Here is an 18,344-nt window from a genome sequence, read left to right as displayed (position 1 = left end):
AAGAAAAACAGGAGACTGTAAAACACTGGGATATACGACCAAAACAAAATCCAGTTTATACCAAACCCCACAGAGATCTGCAATACCACCCCCCTCCCCCTCCAAAACTACAGCAAAGTGACACCATTGCCCAAACGCTTCACAAATATATAATCCCTGCTAATTGATTAAACTTTGCATGGTCACTAGTTCAGAAATCCAATTTCCCATCCAAAACAATTGATTACAAGGGAAGTGGTATTTATTTGGTAAAAATGACTCTTTACCTTTAGAAAGTCACACACTTAGCATTTCTTGTTCTATTCTATTAAGTATTCCTTAAACGACAAGTTCTGTAACGCTGAACACTATAAACAAAACAGAAGACACATGGTAATTGTCACAGGTGGACAGCTAGAGCTGAGCAAAGGTTGTGTGACTCAAATGACTATTCAGCCATATATGTACAATAATTGAAAATGTGGTTTGTGGGTAAAACAATAAAAGACTCAGTGAGTCTGTGAGATCCCTACCATATAATAAACACCCCAATATAGCACCAAGCCAGAGACCTGAAAAGGTACACAATAAAATGCTAACAAGGTGTTTCTAACGCATATTCGCACAGTCGAATTATATAAATACCTGCACATTTCGAATGTGTGAACTGTCAACAGACCTGTACTGTAACAATGCATTCTGCTCCTGTGATTAACATAATATTTATAGGTTTAAACCCACCCCACTTCCAAAATTTGCAGGAGTAAAATGTAAAAAAAAAACACTGATGCTCCAGATCTTGCTACTTTTTGGTTGTTTTGCGGATCAATGCCATTCTCTGAAAGAACAAAAACAGATATTTAGGAATACAAGTCATGTGTATTTCAAATTGTTGATTTATTTGTCTTTAAGTTATTCAAAGAGGGGGCAGTGTATGTGCATGTGACGGATGGCTGACCTGTTTGTGGGCTTCTGTGGTGCATGCCTTCTTATACGGCCGGATCTCATCTGAGCCAAAGCCAGGAATCCACATGTTCCACTGTCGTTCTGTAATGTAATGTTGGATAACACACTGTATTAACAGAATTCCTTTGATAGATGACCATCATACCATCTATTAGCATAAATGTTATACAAACATGGACACTACAATACATAGTATATGCTCTTTTAAAGATAGATTAGACTGAAATAAATAAGTTTATTGACCTTGTGCGAATATGTGTCCACTCGCGTGGACGTTGTATTTTGGCTTCACTATTCACAACACATAATTTCATTTCATTTAAACCAACTGATCTCAGTTCAGGAGACTCTGGGCTGTCAGTAAATTGTTAAACTTTCGACGTACAGAGTCATATGACCAAACAACATGGCGTCAATCACAGCGGAGTTTGTCTTTGGGAGAAAAGCCAACAAAACTACGTCTGGTAAGAAACCCAATTAAGTTATTGAAACCTGTTTCACACAAAGTCAAAAGATTAGTCTCTAGTTTCATTCGATATGCCATTTTTTAATTTTTCGTGGTTTATCATGAAAACAGCAAGTTGTTAAAAAAAAAATGGCCACGTACGTGGACTGTATGCTCATTTTCATTTAAAATATACTATATTCACTGTGCATTATCACATTAAACACAATAAATGGATGCATCCAAATGCTGGAAAATGTGGTTTTCAGAGGCTGTATATGGAGTTAAGATGAAAATAATGTGCATTTCGTACTGTTCTGAGACCGGTGCAAACAGACAGTACACTGGAGGTTAGGTCATTCTCTAAATAGGGAGCAAGGGAGCATCCTATAGCTCTCTATGCAGCGAAGTGCATTCAATACAAACTTCCTATTAACTTCCTACATGTTTGGCAGACACAGGACAATGGTAATCAGTACATAGATTCAGTTTTTTTTCATACAAGTTTTTATTTTAACATGGTTGGCAGTGATTGGATGATGCTGGCCATTACTTTGAATCAGAATTATTTATGCTAATTTCTGATGTCTGTAATGTCTCAAAAATATGAATAACCAACACTCCTGGAAACATCAAACAATTAGATTTTTTTTTTTAAATCTGACTTTCTATAGCTTGGTATTATTTACAATTTCACAACTTAGTCCCACTGTCCACATATGTCCACATAAAAAAACAACTGCATATTTCTTAAAGGCTACTAGTTACAAATTGAAAAAGGGAAATGGAAAATGCACACAGCAGTCACGCTTGGGTCTCAGGAGGTTAATTATACAAGATATAAAATATTCAGACACTTCTATGTTAAGAAGTTAGATCACTCTGCCTGAAAAAAGGGGAAAATATACCAAAGCAAGACCCTCACCAAGGTGCAGCTGGACATCCTTCACTTCAAGAGTGTTTGATTTTCTGTGTCGGGCAAGCTGGCATGCAGCAGTCACCACACTCTCAATGAAGTCATCAGCAATTTGCAAGAGCATCTGAGTAAAGGGGAAATGACTCAGGTCAACAGACAACAGCACAGTGACAGTCAAGGTCAAGTCAATTTTCAGTCTGCCAACAAAGCATCGGCACAAACCGACTCACTTTCTTAATAGAGACTTTTGAAACTTAGAAAACAGGTCCACAAAAGATCCCACTGCATGCTTAGTCACAGAGCACTCAGAAAGCAAGTCAAATTTAGTAGCCTAAATCTTAAAAAAAAAATAAAAAGATAAATCTATCATCACAACAGCTAAATATATATGATCAACAAGAAACAAAAGAGATAATAATCATAATTACCTCCTCCACATCCTCATCGAGTTGCTCATTAGGGTCAATTTCCCGCACAAGATCCTGCAGCTTCTTCTTACTAAGCACCTAGAAGGATGAATATTACATCCTAAATTCATAAACCAATTAAACCAAAACCTAATACATTCTGTTTGCTGAAGTGCCTCACCTGAGTTCCTTCAGGACTTAGTCTCCCTGCTGGCCCAGGGGTGCCTGGAACTTTGCCTGGAGCGACTGTACTGCTGGCCATGTTGGTGGAGAGGGGTGGTGTTGAAGAGGCTTCTGCTTTCACAACAGTGTAGAAGTTAGAGCGACTAGTCTGTGTTGGATATTGGGTCATACTATGCCAGTCAAGAGATATCCGTCAAGAGCCAGAATCACAACTATTCTGCTGGAAAAAGAGGTATTAAAGAAGATTAAGTTGAGTCAACGCATTTCATATAGTGCATCGTTTTAATCTACCCATGACTTGATGAAGAACTATATAAATTCAAGTAATATTTAACCCTCCATTTACGTTTAGGTCATTTTTTGACCTGTTTAAGAGTTAAAAACAGTGAAAAACTAATCTTAATCTTAAATTTGGTAAAAACATTTTTTGGTTATCCTCAACATTGTCTAAATAAATATGTATAAAAAATTTTTTTTTATATTTGTTTATGGAATGTCAAACATTTTGTCTCAACCTTTTATGTTCGGGTCAAATCTGACCCAGGGGTAAATAATGCAGGCTTTCAATGCAGCTGTGAAGCTTCTCTTGAATTAAGAGTGTCACAGTCTCGATCTCTCTCTCTCTGTTAAAGAGATAATAAACATTATTGTTACTTTAAGGTTATCAAAATCAGCAAAGATTTCACCAGCAAAGACTTGTGCATAAAAAGAAGACGGCCATTTTAGAAATTATATTACAAAGTCTTCTACTTCCAGAAGTACAGAAACTTTTACCATGGGGCAATAGACATCCAATACATTGCATACAGCTGGGTTTCAGCAAATTATTTATCATGTTGATGATGTAGAGGCTTTAGAAAATCATGTATGAAATACAACACGCATAGCTTTATAGGGTTAACATTTGCAGATATTATACACACACCTACACATACTGTCAAAACTGTGTGTAGTGCGCATGGACGCACACACACACTCAGTTGTTTGTAGTTGTTCAGCTGCACAATGCTGATTTGACAATGCTGACAATGTATTTGTTGTACAATAATACATGTTCTTTTTTGCAATATTCCTTTAGTTGGTAATACTGCATAATATAAACTAAGATTTGTTTTTCTTTCAAATAAATACAATTTCTAAGTAATCTAAGTATCAGCTTATTTTAAGAACTGTAAACCCTTACAGTAAAGTCAAGGATTTAATGTGTACATGTAGTTAAGCCTATGCCAATGTTAATGTTCATAATTAATAGGTAAGTGTGCTGTAAACCTACTGAAAATATACTGAACTCTATATGTGGGTAATTTTTAACCTGACAACAACAGTTGTCATTATTTTTAAACAACAGAAGTGTTAAATTATATAAATGCATGTCATAGGGTGTATCAAGGTTTACAAACTAAAATTACAGCAAATACAAAAAGAGAAGTTGACCTTAAAGGTTAAATATAAAGAAATGAGTGTTAATCAGTTTATACAATTACTAGTAGGAGGTGGGAGACTCTCACAAGATCTGTTAATAAAATGTCATAGGCCTATTTTACTCCAACAAAAATAAAAAGTTAAGGAAATAATAATAAAATTGCATAAATAAATAAATATATATATTTAATGTGAATTATATATATTATATAATGTGAATTGGGGGCAAAATGTGCGTTGTCATGAAAATAATAAAGAAAAAGCCCTAAATAGTCTTCATTTTTTATATGCCATTTATATATATATCTATCTATATCTATATATATATATATCTATATATATATATATATATTAGTGACCAACCGATATATCAGTCGGCTGATATTATCGGCCGATATTAGCCTTTCACTGATATATCGGTATCGCTGTATGTATACTGATATGCGCAGATACGAAAACTTTTTTCAGAACATATAATGCAGAAAACAATGCTTTAGAATTGGTTTCATAACGTAGTTTGTCCAGCAGAGCACACTCCGACTCCACTGTTTACAGAGCTGAACTGACGGTGGCTCTGCAGACAGGGCGGAGTTCAGCGGTCTCTTCTGTTAAATTGCTAACTAGTTTGTGAAATACATACTGTAAAGTTAATAAACAATGACCCCATCATTTTATATAACTAATATAATGTTAACCCTGTCCCTGACAACCATGTCACTCATGTTTATCACATCTGTTTGCTGTTAGCCAGCTATAGTTTGTCAGTGCAGTCAGTAATGTAGCAGACTGAAAGGTAAACATCAGAGCAATTGGTGGTGGATTGTGTGTGGTGAGTGTTGATTTCACACTACATTGTTACCTAGTCGGTGAGACACAATGCTGGAAAGTAAATAAAGTCCATCTTTTGCTCTCCGTGGCAACGAGCTTATATAGCTAACTAGCTAATCACGTAGCTACTTTCATTGCTTGTCAGCGTGTAAACATGTATTCACGAAACTGTTTTGTTCAGGATTCACAGTTTGGTACCCCCTTCATCTGAACAATTCCAGTCGTTGCATTTATAAAATGTAATATTTAAAAGTCTGGTTTTCCAGACATTAATATAGGATACATAATAAAAGTAGATTTGATAAATATATTTGCTCTGTGTAAATAATAATATATAGGAACTGTATCTAAAATAAATAAGGGGTGATAAATACTAATACAACAGGCTGGAAAAATAGACATTTATTCATTTTAATATCCTATATATATATTTTGAATGTGTTGAAACTTGAAACTGAGCGACGCACCCTAAAAACCGCACCGTTAGATCGGTTTCATACTGAAGAGCCACTTAAAAATACATTTTTTTTTCTCTCTCTCGTAAATGTAAACGAGTGTAAATGCCAACACCATCATATATGTCGAAAGGACTGATGCCTGTCAACCAAAACATGAGCTCACTGATGTCATTAAGTGAGTCTGTTTTTTATTCCATCAGTTGCTCCTGGTCGGAGGCTTCTGTAAATATTTTGTTTATACATAGGGTTACGTCCTATATAAATGTAATGGTGCAACCCTCAAATATTTAGTAGTGCATACATTTTGACTTAGTGCCCATTTAAGCCACAACTAGGCTAATTTGTAACGTACGCATAGCTGGTGCAACCGGCCCCTGATATTTTATTTGAATTTATTCTTTATTTTAATGGTCAGCTATTGACTGATACTAAACATACAGTACTGATTTTTATTTAGCTATTTATTGTATTTTTATTTATTCTTTATTTAAATGGTCAGCAATTGACTGATACTAAACATACAGTACTGATGTTCATTAAGCTATTTATTGTATTTTTTATGTATAATATATATGTATATATGAATATATATGTATAATAATAATGTAAAATATTCTTTGATAAAAATATTTAAGAAAGCAGCCTTCTGAGTACCTTTGCATAGGCATATCGGTGAACAATCCACATAGAAAAGGTCTGTTTTCATTCCAGCTAAAAAATTAGCTATATCGGCCACCATATCGGTAATTTTCCCCCTCTAAAATCAGTATCGGTCTCAAAAATCCCATATCGGTCGGGCTCTAATATATATATATATATATATATGGCATATAGAAAATAAAGGCTATATCACAATTACATTATTTTATTTGTACAAACAAATAATTATAAAAAAAAGAAAAAAAAGAAAAAAAACAAACAAACAAAAAAAAAATACAAAAAACAAAACAATCGTCCTATGTATAGGCTTCATTTTCTTTATGTAAAATATAAAACCACATTTTTTGTATTGATTTGGGGTTAAATATGACAAGGACATTTCTGACAGGTTTCGTAATAATTACCTAGGTGAATATGACGGATTCGAAATTGTCAGCAATCAATTAGCCAAATTTATATTTATTAAGGTATAGCGTTTATAAAACAACTACAAATCAGATATATAAAAAATAATAATAATAAAAAAAATTAAAAAAAATAAAAAAATTAAAATAATAAATAAATAAATAAATAAAAAACAAATTACAGAACACATAACCAAAATGTCAAATCCAACAACTTGCAGGCTGTAATCATTTAAGATCTGTCATTTGCTACACAGGCTAACGGATTTAGGCAGATATGTCGACTGAGATTAACGTTAAACCATCTAGAGAAGTGGCGATGAAATAGTAATAATACATGTAGTTATTTAGATGAATAAGTCTTCACTTTAGTTTGAAAGATATCACGGTTATTGTAATTAATCAGCACACAGCTTCAACTTATCATGTTAGCAGCTAGCAAGTAAACATTCGTGCCAAAACACGTCTTATTCTTTTCCCCTTTAATTCATTAAACTGTGATAGATGTCGTGATTTTGATTACCTGATCAAAATGACTTTGTACTATCTTACCATCTTCGACATTCTTGAAATGGAAATATGCAAAAGCCCCTGTATGTTGATGTTGTTGCTTTTACAGGCACCTCTTCTGGCTATAACGGAGCCCCGTAAACATATCGCGAGACTTCCGGGAATGTGATTTTATAAAATAAAAGCACAGTGGGGGATAAATAAAACCATAAAAGCTCTTCAAATGTATTGAACACGGCGGTGTGTAAGTGGATATTAGGACACAGGTGTTCTATATTCTAGCTTTCAAATTACCATTTCATATTTTAGGACTCAAATATTATATATTCTAGACTCCAAATGACCATGACTTTTAGTATTAATATTTGATTACATGTATCAAAAATATAATTTTCCTGAAAAATGACATGAAATTTTTATTCATTTATTCAAATTCATATATTACAATGAATACTTTCATAAAATTACACATTTTCTATTATTGTGTTTGTTTTCTTTTTAAGAAAGTGATGGAAATTTGATTTCAGAGATCTCAGAATCTGGTGAGCTGCTGCCACTGCGGTCACTGTAAGTGTCCCTTAAAGAAAGTAAGACAGAGAGAGAGAGAGAGAGAGAGAGAGAGAAAGAGAAAACAAAACAAGTTTCAAGACATAACATACAGCTTATCACCACTTAAAAAAAAGCTGATCTGAGACTACTTATTGTAATTTATTAGAACTGCATTTAGATTTCATGCATTAAAGGGACAGTTCACCCAAAAATGAAAATTCATTTACTCACCCTCATGCCATCCCAGATGTGTATGACTTTCTTTTTTTCTTTTTTGCTTAACACAAACAAAGATTTCTAGAAGAATATCTCAGCTCTGTAGGTCCATACAATGAAGTATTCACTTGCATTGGACAAAACATTGAGGCTCAAAAAAGCACATAAAGGCAGCATAAAAGTAATCCATTGACACCAGAGGTTAAATCCATATCTTCAGAAGTAATATGACAGGTGTGGGTGAGAAACAGATCAATATTTAAGTGGTGACATGCATGAAGAATGTGAATCGCCAAAAACAAAAGAATGTGGAAGTGAAAAGTGAAAGTGGAGATTTATAGTAAAAAAAAAAAAAAAAAAAAAAAGACAATGAAGACAATGATTTAAACACTGGAGTCGTATGGATTACTTTTATGCTGCCTTTACATGCTTTTTGGACCTTCAGAGTTCTAGCCACCATTCATTTGCATTGTATGGACCTACAGAGCTGAGAACTTCTAAAAATCTTCATTTGTGTTCTGCAGAAGAAATAAAGTCATATACAGTCCTGTGCAAAAGTCTTATGCACACAAGATGCTTCACAAAAGCATTTTTCTTAAGATGGTTATTTATATTTTCAGCTTTAGTGTGTCAATAGGAAATATACATTTTAGACTCCCAAACATTTCTTTTGCAAACAGAATAGAATAGAATAGAAGAACAGGGAGCCCTGCACACAGAGCCCCCTACTAAATAATGAGTCAGACTGGGATTACAAGAAGAGACAGAAGAAATTGAGACAGCTAAAATAGATAGAAGAACTGTGGCAAATCCTCCAAGAAGCTTGGAACATCCTATTTGCCAACAACCAAGAAAAACTGTGTCCAGGTGTACCTAGGAGAATTGGTGCTGTTTTGAAGGCAAAGGTGGTCACACCGAATATTGATTTAGCTTTTTTTTTTATGTTTACTAGACTTTGGATGATGTTAATTGATAAATGAAAACTATTTATGGCATTATTTTTGAAGACATCCTCACTATGCAACATTTTTCCCAAGTGCCTAAAACTTTACAGTACTGTACATCTGAAATGGCATGAGGTAAATGATGAGAGAATCTTTTATTTTTGGGTGAACTATCCCTTTAACTTTCTAAGCACTTGTCATGAAATATATGTAATTATGAAGTCCTGTAAAATGAAGTCAGTCCACTAGACCATGATTACCGAGGTGAGAGCCGACATCCTTTCTGCAGGTAGCTCTGTAGTTTCCCAGCAGCTGCCAGTAGAAGGCCAAAATAAGGAGGTGAAGGTTTGATGGGACGAGAGGTGAACTCTGGGTGGTACTGCACGCCGACAAAATAACAATGATCTGCCAAGACAGAAGAAATGAGCTGAATCTTATGCTCACTGAAAACCTCTCCAGACATGGGCAAAGGAATAGGACATTCACTGACCATCAAGTTCAATGATCTCCATTCGCTCCCCCTCCAGGTCCTGACCCACAAATCGGAACCCTCTATCCTCGAAGTGGTGCTTCAGTTCTGGATTCACCTGGAAAATGTAATGCAAATGGAACTATGTGAAGAAACGGATCTAAATATTAAAATAACAGTAATTTTTGAAAATATTTTTGTGAACCTCAAAACGGTGTCTGTGCCTTTCATCGACATATTCAGCATCTCCATACAGCTTACCTACAACAAAACAATGAGAGTCAAACAAATGTGTCCATTTCAAATGTCAGTTTAGCATACTGTATGCAAATATGAACATCATTAAATCATATTTCTATTTCTGTGATTCATGACATTCACAATTTTCCTGCAGGCATAAAATAAAAATAAATAAATAAAAAACACCTACGAAGAACACCAGAGGTGCTTCTGAATACGGTCCGCCTTTTCCCCAAACGCATGGTTCCACCCATCTGCCCAGGATTGTGCTCTGGCATTTCAATCACCTGCATTTAACTACATGATAAATCTCATCTCACCACACAAATGGAATGATTACATACAGTAGATATGCACAAAAAATGCACTAAATCACCACCTACCACAGGATGCTTTGTTTCAGGATCAAATTCCGTAGAATTGGCATCTGTTCAGAGATAATGAGTATAAAAATTTTAAGTTGTCACTAAAACACACTGTTTGATTTGAAAAACCAATCAGAAAAGCTTGTATCTGTTCTCTTACCTTCCCAGCCGAGTACATTACGAGCAAATTCACACACAGCCAGCTGCATGCCCAAACAAACACCTGCAATATGAGGTCAAATTTAACCATTGAAGGCATGCTGTAAAAATAACATCTCATTACATCATATTTTGCACAAACTGTCACAGGATTGCTAGCTTAATAAACAGAAATCTGTTACCTAAAAATGGCTTTTTCTGCTTCCTCGCCCACTTAATGGCTTGGATTTTCCCCTCAGTGCCTCGCACACCAAAGCCTCCAGGAACAAGAACTCCACTAACAACACAATTCAACATTTAAATACACATTCAAACGAACAACCTCAATGTCAAGTAAACCAGTGATTTTTCAAAACAAAGGGGCACATAACTATATCATCACACAGCTAACACTAATAGTAATTAAAGGGTTAGTTCACCCAAAAAGGAAATTTCTCTCATCATTTACTCACCCTCATGCCATCCCAGCGGTGTATGACTTACCTTCTTCTGCAGAACACAAATGAAGATTTTTAGAAGAATATCTCAGCTCTGTAGATCCATTCAGTGCAAGTGAATGGGGTCCAAAACTTTGGAGCTCCACAAAAAAAAAAAAAAAAGCCTAGGCAGTGTGTAAGTAATCCATAAGACTCCAGTGGTTTAATTCATGTCTTCTGAAGCGATCCAATCTGTTTTGGGTGAGAACAGACCAAAAATGTAACTCCTTGTTCACTATAAATCTTGAAATCATAATTGCCATGGAGACTGGCTGATGTCAAGCTCAATTACACTTCTTAGTGCCATCTAGCGCTCTGCGCATGCGTCAAGCACTAGGAAGTGTAATTGAGCTTGAAATTATGATCGTGCCTAAAGACTGAATGGCGAAATGTACAGTGAAAAAGGAGTAACAGTTTGATTTGTTCTCACCCATAATCGACTGGATTGCTTCAGAAGACATGAATTATACCACTGAAGTCTTACTTTTATGCTACCTTTATGTGCTTTTTTGGAGCCTCAATGTTTTGGACCCCATTCACTAACATTGTATGGGCCTACAGAACTGAGATATTCTTCTACAAAATTAGTTCTGCAGAAGAAAGAAAGTCATGCACATTTGGTATGGCATGAGGGTGAGTGAATCATGAGAGATTTTACATTTTTGGGTGAATTATGCTAGTTAAAATGGAACACAGAATTAAAATGTTCTAAATGCTCTATGTTGATGGACAAGGGAGAGTGCAACAGTGTCTAGTGAAGTGTTATTTAATAGCAGCAATAGGCAGTAGAGAACATACTTACTCAGCACTGCAGAGCTTCTGCCAGGCCTCATGGTACTTTACTGCCTCCTCCTGCAATGTTGCTGGCTCCAGGTCTACAGAATCTATGTACTAAAATGAAAAATTTCTAATATCACACTGCATTACAAACAAAAACATGTAAAATGATTAGTACATAAAGGCCCAACATTTTTTTTGTTGCAAAAACTCTAAACTAAAATTCCAGCACCACTGGTTTCTCTGAAGTTCCTTACCTTGACCTCTAGCTTATAGTTGATAGCGAGGGCAGAGTGCTCCAGTGCTTTAATCACTGAGGCATAAGAATCCGATAGCTTGGTGTACTTGCCTACTAGAGCAATCGATGTTTGTTCCAAGAGTCGGTCAGACCTAGGGAACATAGAGAGACCAATTAAAACATAAAACAAACAGCCATGCCATTGTCAGAAGATTGTGCGGTTTTGGGGTTGTTTGCACAGCAAGGAGGATCCAAACAGTTCAAACCTGTCCGACATCTCCTTCCACTTTGTGAGCATTTTACGAGGTCTCATCTCGATGGGCAAGTCCAGTCTGCGGCACAAGTAGATGACTATACCCTGATCCTCCAGGAGTAAAGGTACTCTGTAGATGGAGGAGACATCATGTATGCAGATCACCTGCAGACAAAGTTGTAAAGGGTGTACAAAACTTTCAAAAAGGTCTCAGTTGAGTCTAAGATGGTAATGTCCACCACAACTAGCTCTTAACTGTTAACTAGGTGTCTTGTGTGTACCTGTTCAGGTTCTACATGGCAAAACATGGAGATCTTCTCTTTGACAGCAGTTTCCAATGGAGTTGAGCAACGACAAACAATCTGCAAATAAAAAAATCTCAGAGGCTTTGGACTAACGGGTATTTGACTAGCTCTTCACAGGACATAATGGAGGGTACAGACTGACCAGGTCAGGAGATAGGCCAAGTCCTCGAAGCTCTCGAACACTGTTCTGTGTGGGTTTGGTCTTCTGTTCTCCTGTAGAATTAGGCTGACAATACATACAAAAGACCACAAAATCATATAAAAAAACTGAAATTGTACAGGTCCTCAACATAATTACTTATGCTACAGTTGTTTAGATAAAACTCCTAGTGAAAAAATATAGTATGACAAATTTGAGTTTGTTTCTTTTACCTGAGGGACAAGGCTAACATGGATGTTACAAAAGTTCTCCCGTCTCACTTTAAACTGAAACTGTCTAAAGGCTTCAATGAAAGGCATACTCTCAATGTCTCCAACTGTACCTCCAAGCTGTGGAAAAAAAAAAAAATACAATTATTCCTCCAACAGTGATGGAAGAAAATTTGTGAGATTTGTAGATGTATTTGAGCTAACCTTCCATTAAAGGTGCTATATGTAAGATTGACAACAAGCATTTGAAATGGGTACTGCAGTCCAAATTCAAAATATTGGAGAGTTGTCTGCCCCGCCCCAGACTCGAAGCTCATGCAGGTTGCCAGAATGAGGACACGCATAAGGAACAAGCGAAACTGAAAATGTCAAGCGACGAGCTTTACACTGTAAGTTGATCAGCTAATGTATACATTTGCAATGTTTTGATTGTTTGCAAATTATAAACCAGTTTGTGTGGCTTTTTTCGTGATCCAGTTCATTTGCTAGCTTCCATGGCTGCAGCACGCAGTGTTGTTTGCCTGCAAACTTGTTCAAATCTGGCAACAAGGTGGTGTCAAAACACTATTGGTGAGTGGGCAGTGGGCGGGATCACACAGGGCAAAACATAAACGGAAATTCCGGCTGGAATGGAAACTTCAAAGTAGAATATACTGGCTGTAGCATTGTTATTGGAGAAGCCAGTATTTCAACTTAGCATGTTTCCTAATTCTCTAATGACATATTATGGTCATTTTATGATTTAGTACAGTAAAAATATTACATATAGCACCTTTAAGTTACTGTAAAAGATATATATTACTTTCTCATACCTTTATTGAACAAATTAACACTACATTACTTTTTTAATTTGGTAACTAAGTGGCATCTTATTTAGCAGCAATGACTTCAACTGTTCTAAATAGAGTGCAACAGTCTGGTTCGGGAAGTAAAAATCCCATTCAATTTTTCCATAGATGAATAGATTTTCAATCAGGGGTGTATAAAGTACTCTGAAATTATACTTAGGTGAAAGTATTGATACTGAGTGAAAAGTTTACTTAATTGAAAGTCCAAGTATCTAGCCAAAAACATACTTGAGTGAAAGTAAACAGTATTCACATTAAATTGTAATTAAGTATTAAAAAAGTAAAAAGGAACTTTTTTCCTTGCTAGAATGAATTCAAGAGAGGAGATTGTGTGAGAGAGGATGTTGTTAAATTTGATTGGTTTGTTTAGACGCCATTTTACTGTCATATTTCTCCCCCAGTGGCATTGGCAACCTGGTCATAGATTCATGTTACAATAACTACATTTTTGCAAAATAATTTTTTATGTGGCCTTTACGTAACATGGCATTTTCCTGGTGGAATGAACACTACAGGCGCTAAAACAACAATTACTTTTATCCCGTTTCACTCAAATCACGAGTAAAACGACATATTATCAGTTAATAAACACTAACTTTTCACTCTGTTCCTCACACAATGCTATCTTATGACATATAAACACTCATATGTCTCATTTTAACGTTTGCATTACATAACCAACTACATATCCAAGCTTGTTTAAGTGTGATCAAATTGCACAGTAGCTCAACTGAAGAGTGTTGCATATGCAATAAAAAGGACCAGGGTACGAGTCCTGAAGAGCATGTGAGTCGACAAGTCAAAATGACGTGGTTGCTTCAAAAATTGTGTTTTTCATCTCACATTTGCTTTATATGACGCTATCGGTTAGGTTTAGGTTTAATGTGTAGGGTGGTAGGTTTTGTTGATTTAAATCTTGATAGAACATTTACCTTAAAAACGTCAGTTCGGGAAAATATTTCACTCTTTTTTTAGCAGCACACAGTGGACATTTCACTTCGGAACTGCCCTGAGACGTGTAATGAACCACATAATGTTATTCAGCAAAAATGTTGCCAGTCACGCAATGTTCGTTGCATGGGAAAAGGCAGTCACAAATTGCGATGTCAGAGTACTCAGCCCTTTGAGACAGTGAAAGATTAAAAAAATAAATAAATAAATAAATAAATAAAAATTTCAATTGAAGCTTTTGCTGTTGAGCAGATGGATGAATTCAATAAAATTCATAATTATTTACTCTGATCCCATTATTTTTTTTATCATTATCATCATTTCTTGTTTTATAATTAACAGTTGCCTAACAAAAACAACAATAAAAATTCAGCAGATAGGGAGAACTTCACAGATATGATTTAAATAAGAAGGCAAGTGTAGAAATAAATGACACGTACACATTTAATTACAAAAGCCTTTTGTTTATATATAATATATATATTTGCAATATGAATGATCATTTTCATCTGTCCAATCTGTAAAAGTAGAAGGTATTTAGAATAAAGTTTAGGACAAAAACAATTTCAGTGTTTCTCATTTCGTGCTCACAGTATTGAATTAATACATCACATTAAGTCAAGAGGTTACATACGGTCTTGTCGCACAAATATTTCAACATATCCAATCTCAAATCAGATCCGAAATTACACCTCTGCGGATGGTCGGAACTCCACACAGCTGCCGTGTGGCACTCTATTTGAAATGACAGACCTCTGGCCTGTCATCTGTCGGATGCAGTGAAAAGGCGGCAAAAATGTAATGAGTACTTTTCAAGTTTTAATAAAATTGTAAGTAGTAAAAAGTAAAAAAAAGTTATTTGGAAATGTAATTAAGTAAAAGTACAAGTATTCCGTTTAAATTGCACTCGAGTAAAGTACAAATCTCCCCCCAAAAATACTTAAGTATAATACTTAAGTATTTTTACACAATTACTTTACACCCGTTTTCAACGTTAACTTATAAACTGTTAAAGATAGACCTACCGTGAGCTCAAAGGTTGTTCACTGATGGTATATGCTTCCGTTGAAGCCATCAGTCTGGGTAATTTCAACTTCACTGTTTAAAAATTGTTTGATAGTGGAATTCCTGGTAAACAACTATAGTACATTACCCATGGTCCAGCAGAGAAAGCTTCATTAATCAGAGAACCACGGCCAACATAGCCCGCGAAACGAGCCCAGGAGCGACCGCCCACTCCCATGATGCATTGTGAATGATGCAACCAAGTCGGCCTCCCTTCAACCTTAAACTACTTATTTATTTGTACATAATGGAATATTTTGCGATAAACGTAAAAGATATTGTTTCTATATACTTATAATTGCCAACCTAAAATCAACAGTTTTATACATTTCCCCTGTTTTTTATTTAATTACATCATTAACAATGCTTCATGGGATTATAGTTCGTGCCCTTGTGAAAGACTGTAAGTACACAGCCTTGTACCTTTGTCTTTTTGTCCGATTTTAAAATAGTTTTTTGCTTAATACAAAGTTTGTAATGCGGTGATTTACCTCGGAACTGGTTGGTTTAGTTAATGGCTTACAACGGAGGATTTCATGAAAAGCCTATGCAAAAAATGAATGGGAAAAATCTTTTGGAGCCCATATGGCTGGAAAATTGGGCGGGCACTGTTGCACTCTACTGACAGCACAAAATAGAAAAACTCTTACTTCAATAACACAAACTTCTGGTTCAATACCATCATCATCCACTGAGACCTTAGCCTGGCGCATGACCCATTCCTGAATGGCATCGGTAATGTGTGGTACCACTTAAAAAAAAAAGTAAAAAATAAATAAATAATGTTTTACCCTTATTCCATAACACATGCAAACCTTTGTAATATGATCACAGAAGGACATAAAAAAAAAGGCTCACATAACATAGATAAGACTTATGTCAGTTTTTTTATTTGTGTTCAAAATTTAAGCATGTCTTTGTGATTTCATTATATAACTCACCTTGTACAGTTTTGCCCAAGTAATCTCCTCTCCTCTCCTTGGTTATAACAGACTGATAGATCTTCCCTGTAGTCAGATTGTTGTCTCTGGTTAGCCTGATGTCCAGAAAACGTTCATAGTTCCCTAAATCCAAGTCAACTTCACCGCCATCATCCAACACAAATACTTCACCTGTTAAAAAGAGAACATAAACAACAGCAAAGTCACGTTGGATAAAAGCATCTGCCAAAGACATGAATGTAAATATAATTAATGTGTGTATATATATATATATATATATATATATATATATATATATATATATATTATTATTATTATTATTATTATTTTTAATCAAATGAGGTAAAAGTTAAACCTCTAGGTTTGTACTCACCATGTTCGTAGGGAGAAAAGGTGCCTGCATCAATATTGATGTAGGGGTCAATCTTTATAGCAGTGACATGCAGGCCACATGATTTAAGTATTGTGCCCACACTACTGGCTATGATCCCTTTACCAATGCCAGATATCACACCTCCTGTCACCAGTATGTACTTCATCGTCTATAAACAGCGTCTATCAATGTTAGAAAGACAGTGATGTTTATTTTAAGAATAACGTCATTATAATAGATGCACTGTAAAAACACCTACTGGACAGAATAACAAATGCGTCACCCCACGATGAACATTAAACAAGATCTCAATCCTAGAAAGTGACATTTACACAACGAAAGTAAATCATTAATACATTTTTGGAGGGAAGAATAAACTGACCATAATAACCATTAAAACTGAACATGGCAGGTAATTGTAATGTTCAGAGAGAACAAACTGTAAAACCAGGATGACCTTGTAAACAGAACTGACACTACTATACGTGCAAACACATATCAATTCCTTCACTAATGCATCACGTGCATCGAAATATACTATAAAGCACATACGTTTCAGATGGTTTAAATAGATTTACTAATAAACCTCAAAAGTGACCAACATATGTATATTACATAGCATTTCAGTGAACTCGCGAGGTGCAATGAAAGCAGAACACACGAAAATAAACTGAATTTTAACTGTACCTGAACTCCTGCTTGTCAAATTTATAAAACCACAGATTAAAGACGTCAAGCGATTCGGTAGGAATGAGCCATCTTCACGTTTGTGTGGGAGTCACCGGAACGTGGTGAAGCGCCAAAACAACACGTGGTGTGGGAGATCTGATACTAAAATGGTTCCAACTCTAGCTTGCCTTTGCCACTCCACACAGACATTACCTTGATAATGAAAGGGTTAGAAACGTAGAATGAACACGGTATGAAAGTCAAAAACGGTTAACAACATTTCGTCTGTTCATTTTTGTAACACTTAAAGGAGAAATATGTAACATTGACATCAAGCGTTTAAAATGGGTAATGCAGTCTAAATTCAAAATATTTGAGAGTACTGTCTCCCCCGCCCCCTCCTCCCAGACTTGAAGCTCACGCGGGTTGCCAGGTTGTGGACACACAACAGGAACGAGCAAAATAACAATGGCAAGTGACGAGCCTTACACTGTAAGTTGATCAGCTAATGTATACGTTTGGAATGTTTTTATTGTTTGAAAATTATAAACCAGCTCAAGTGTATTTTTTATAACTCTGTCAATGTTAGCTAGATGTATTGCTGGCTTCAGTGGCTGCAGTGTGCTGTGTTTACCCGCTAATTTGTTTCAAATCTGGCAACCCGGGGTCTCGAAATACTATTGGGAAATGGGCAGTGGGCGGGATCACACAGGCCAAAACACAAACAGAAATTCCGGCCCGGAACAGACATTTCAAAGTAGAATATACTGGCGGTAGCATTGATTTCGGAGAAGCCAGTATTTCAACTTAGCATGTTTCCTAAATCTCAAACATATTATAATAATTTTAAGCTTTAGTACAGTAAATATATCACATTTATTAATTACATGTATTTATATAAAGTTATTGTTACTTTCTGTAAATAAAGATGTTCTCAGAATATATGATTGGACTCGCAT

At 35.5% G+C, this 18,344-nt stretch overlaps 2 protein-coding genes across 8 annotated transcripts; both read right to left on the bottom strand.

The window, feature by feature from the left end:
* Positions 1 to 12: 12 nt before the first annotated feature.
* On the bottom strand, positions 13 to 7,350 carry LOC127454022 (transcription initiation factor TFIID subunit 12-like). 6 transcript variants are annotated; one of them, XM_051720943.1, is made up of 7 exons: positions 7,192 to 7,350; positions 3,412 to 3,519; positions 2,895 to 3,116; positions 2,735 to 2,812; positions 2,316 to 2,430; positions 938 to 1,026; positions 15 to 817 (listed from the first exon to the last, which is right to left on the bottom strand). In XM_051720943.1, the coding sequence occupies exons 3-7, from the start codon at positions 3,063 to 3,065 to the stop codon at positions 782 to 784; spliced, it is 489 nt and encodes a 162-aa protein (XP_051576903.1). In that variant the 5' UTR covers positions 3,066 to 3,116; positions 3,412 to 3,519; positions 7,192 to 7,350; the 3' UTR covers positions 15 to 781. The 6 variants fall into 6 exon arrangements, with proteins under 6 accessions (XP_051576905.1, XP_051576906.1, XP_051576904.1 ...); XM_051720941.1 differs by having other exon boundaries at positions 17 to 817; positions 2,895 to 3,113; XM_051720945.1 differs by lacking the exon at positions 3,412 to 3,519 and having other exon boundaries at positions 13 to 817; positions 2,895 to 3,113; positions 7,192 to 7,341.
* Positions 7,351 to 7,588: 238 nt separating this feature from the next.
* Positions 7,589 to 17,698, bottom strand: ctps1b (CTP synthase 1b). Of its 2 annotated transcripts, none has more exons than XM_051720934.1 (18): positions 17,404 to 17,698; positions 16,717 to 16,898; positions 16,344 to 16,514; positions 16,053 to 16,153; positions 12,542 to 12,658; positions 12,312 to 12,395; positions 12,146 to 12,226; positions 11,878 to 12,029; positions 11,631 to 11,763; positions 11,399 to 11,487; positions 10,303 to 10,397; positions 10,122 to 10,184; positions 9,980 to 10,023; positions 9,787 to 9,883; positions 9,562 to 9,617; positions 9,378 to 9,474; positions 9,148 to 9,292; positions 7,589 to 7,743 (listed from the first exon to the last, which is right to left on the bottom strand). In XM_051720934.1, the coding sequence occupies exons 2-18, from the start codon at positions 16,880 to 16,882 to the stop codon at positions 7,677 to 7,679; spliced, it is 1,758 nt and encodes a 585-aa protein (XP_051576894.1). In that variant the 5' UTR covers positions 16,883 to 16,898; positions 17,404 to 17,698; the 3' UTR covers positions 7,589 to 7,676. The 2 variants fall into 2 exon arrangements, with proteins under 2 accessions (XP_051576894.1, XP_051576893.1); XM_051720933.1 differs by having other exon boundaries at positions 7,589 to 7,755; positions 17,404 to 17,697.
* Between the last annotated feature and the right edge of the window lie 646 nt (positions 17,699 to 18,344).

This window comes from Myxocyprinus asiaticus, chromosome 16 (assembly GCF_019703515.2).
Source record: "Myxocyprinus asiaticus isolate MX2 ecotype Aquarium Trade chromosome 16, UBuf_Myxa_2, whole genome shotgun sequence".
Classification (NCBI taxonomy): domain Eukaryota; kingdom Metazoa; phylum Chordata; class Actinopteri; order Cypriniformes; family Catostomidae; genus Myxocyprinus; species Myxocyprinus asiaticus.
Note: the sequence above shows the minus strand (reverse complement) of the source record. Positions and strands in the feature narration are given on the sequence as shown.

Bases quoted from the DNA above. Each gene is read 5' to 3' on its own strand.
- LOC127454022 (XM_051720943.1), bottom strand. From the start codon at position 3,065: ATGACCCAATATCCAACACAGACTAGTCGCTCTAACTTCTACACTGTT. The intron at 2,813-2,894 runs GTGAGGCACTTC...TCATCCTTCTAG, and splicing joins TAAGTCCTGAAGGAACTCAG to GTGCTTAGTAAGAAGAAGCT. The intron at 1,027-2,315 runs GTGAGGGTCTTG...ATTACATTACAG, and splicing joins GGATGTCCAGCTGCACCTTG to AACGACAGTGGAACATGTGG.
- ctps1b (XM_051720933.1), bottom strand. From the start codon at position 16,882: ATGAAGTACATACTGGTGACAGGAGGTGTGATATCTGGCATTGGTAAA. The intron at 9,618-9,786 runs GTAGGTGTTTTT...GTTTTGTTGTAG, and splicing joins AAGCACCTCTGGTGTTCTTC to GTAAGCTGTATGGAGATGCT. The intron at 9,293-9,377 runs GTCAGTGAATGT...CTGTCTTGGCAG, and splicing joins GGAGATCATTGAACTTGATG to ATCATTGTTATTTTGTCGGC.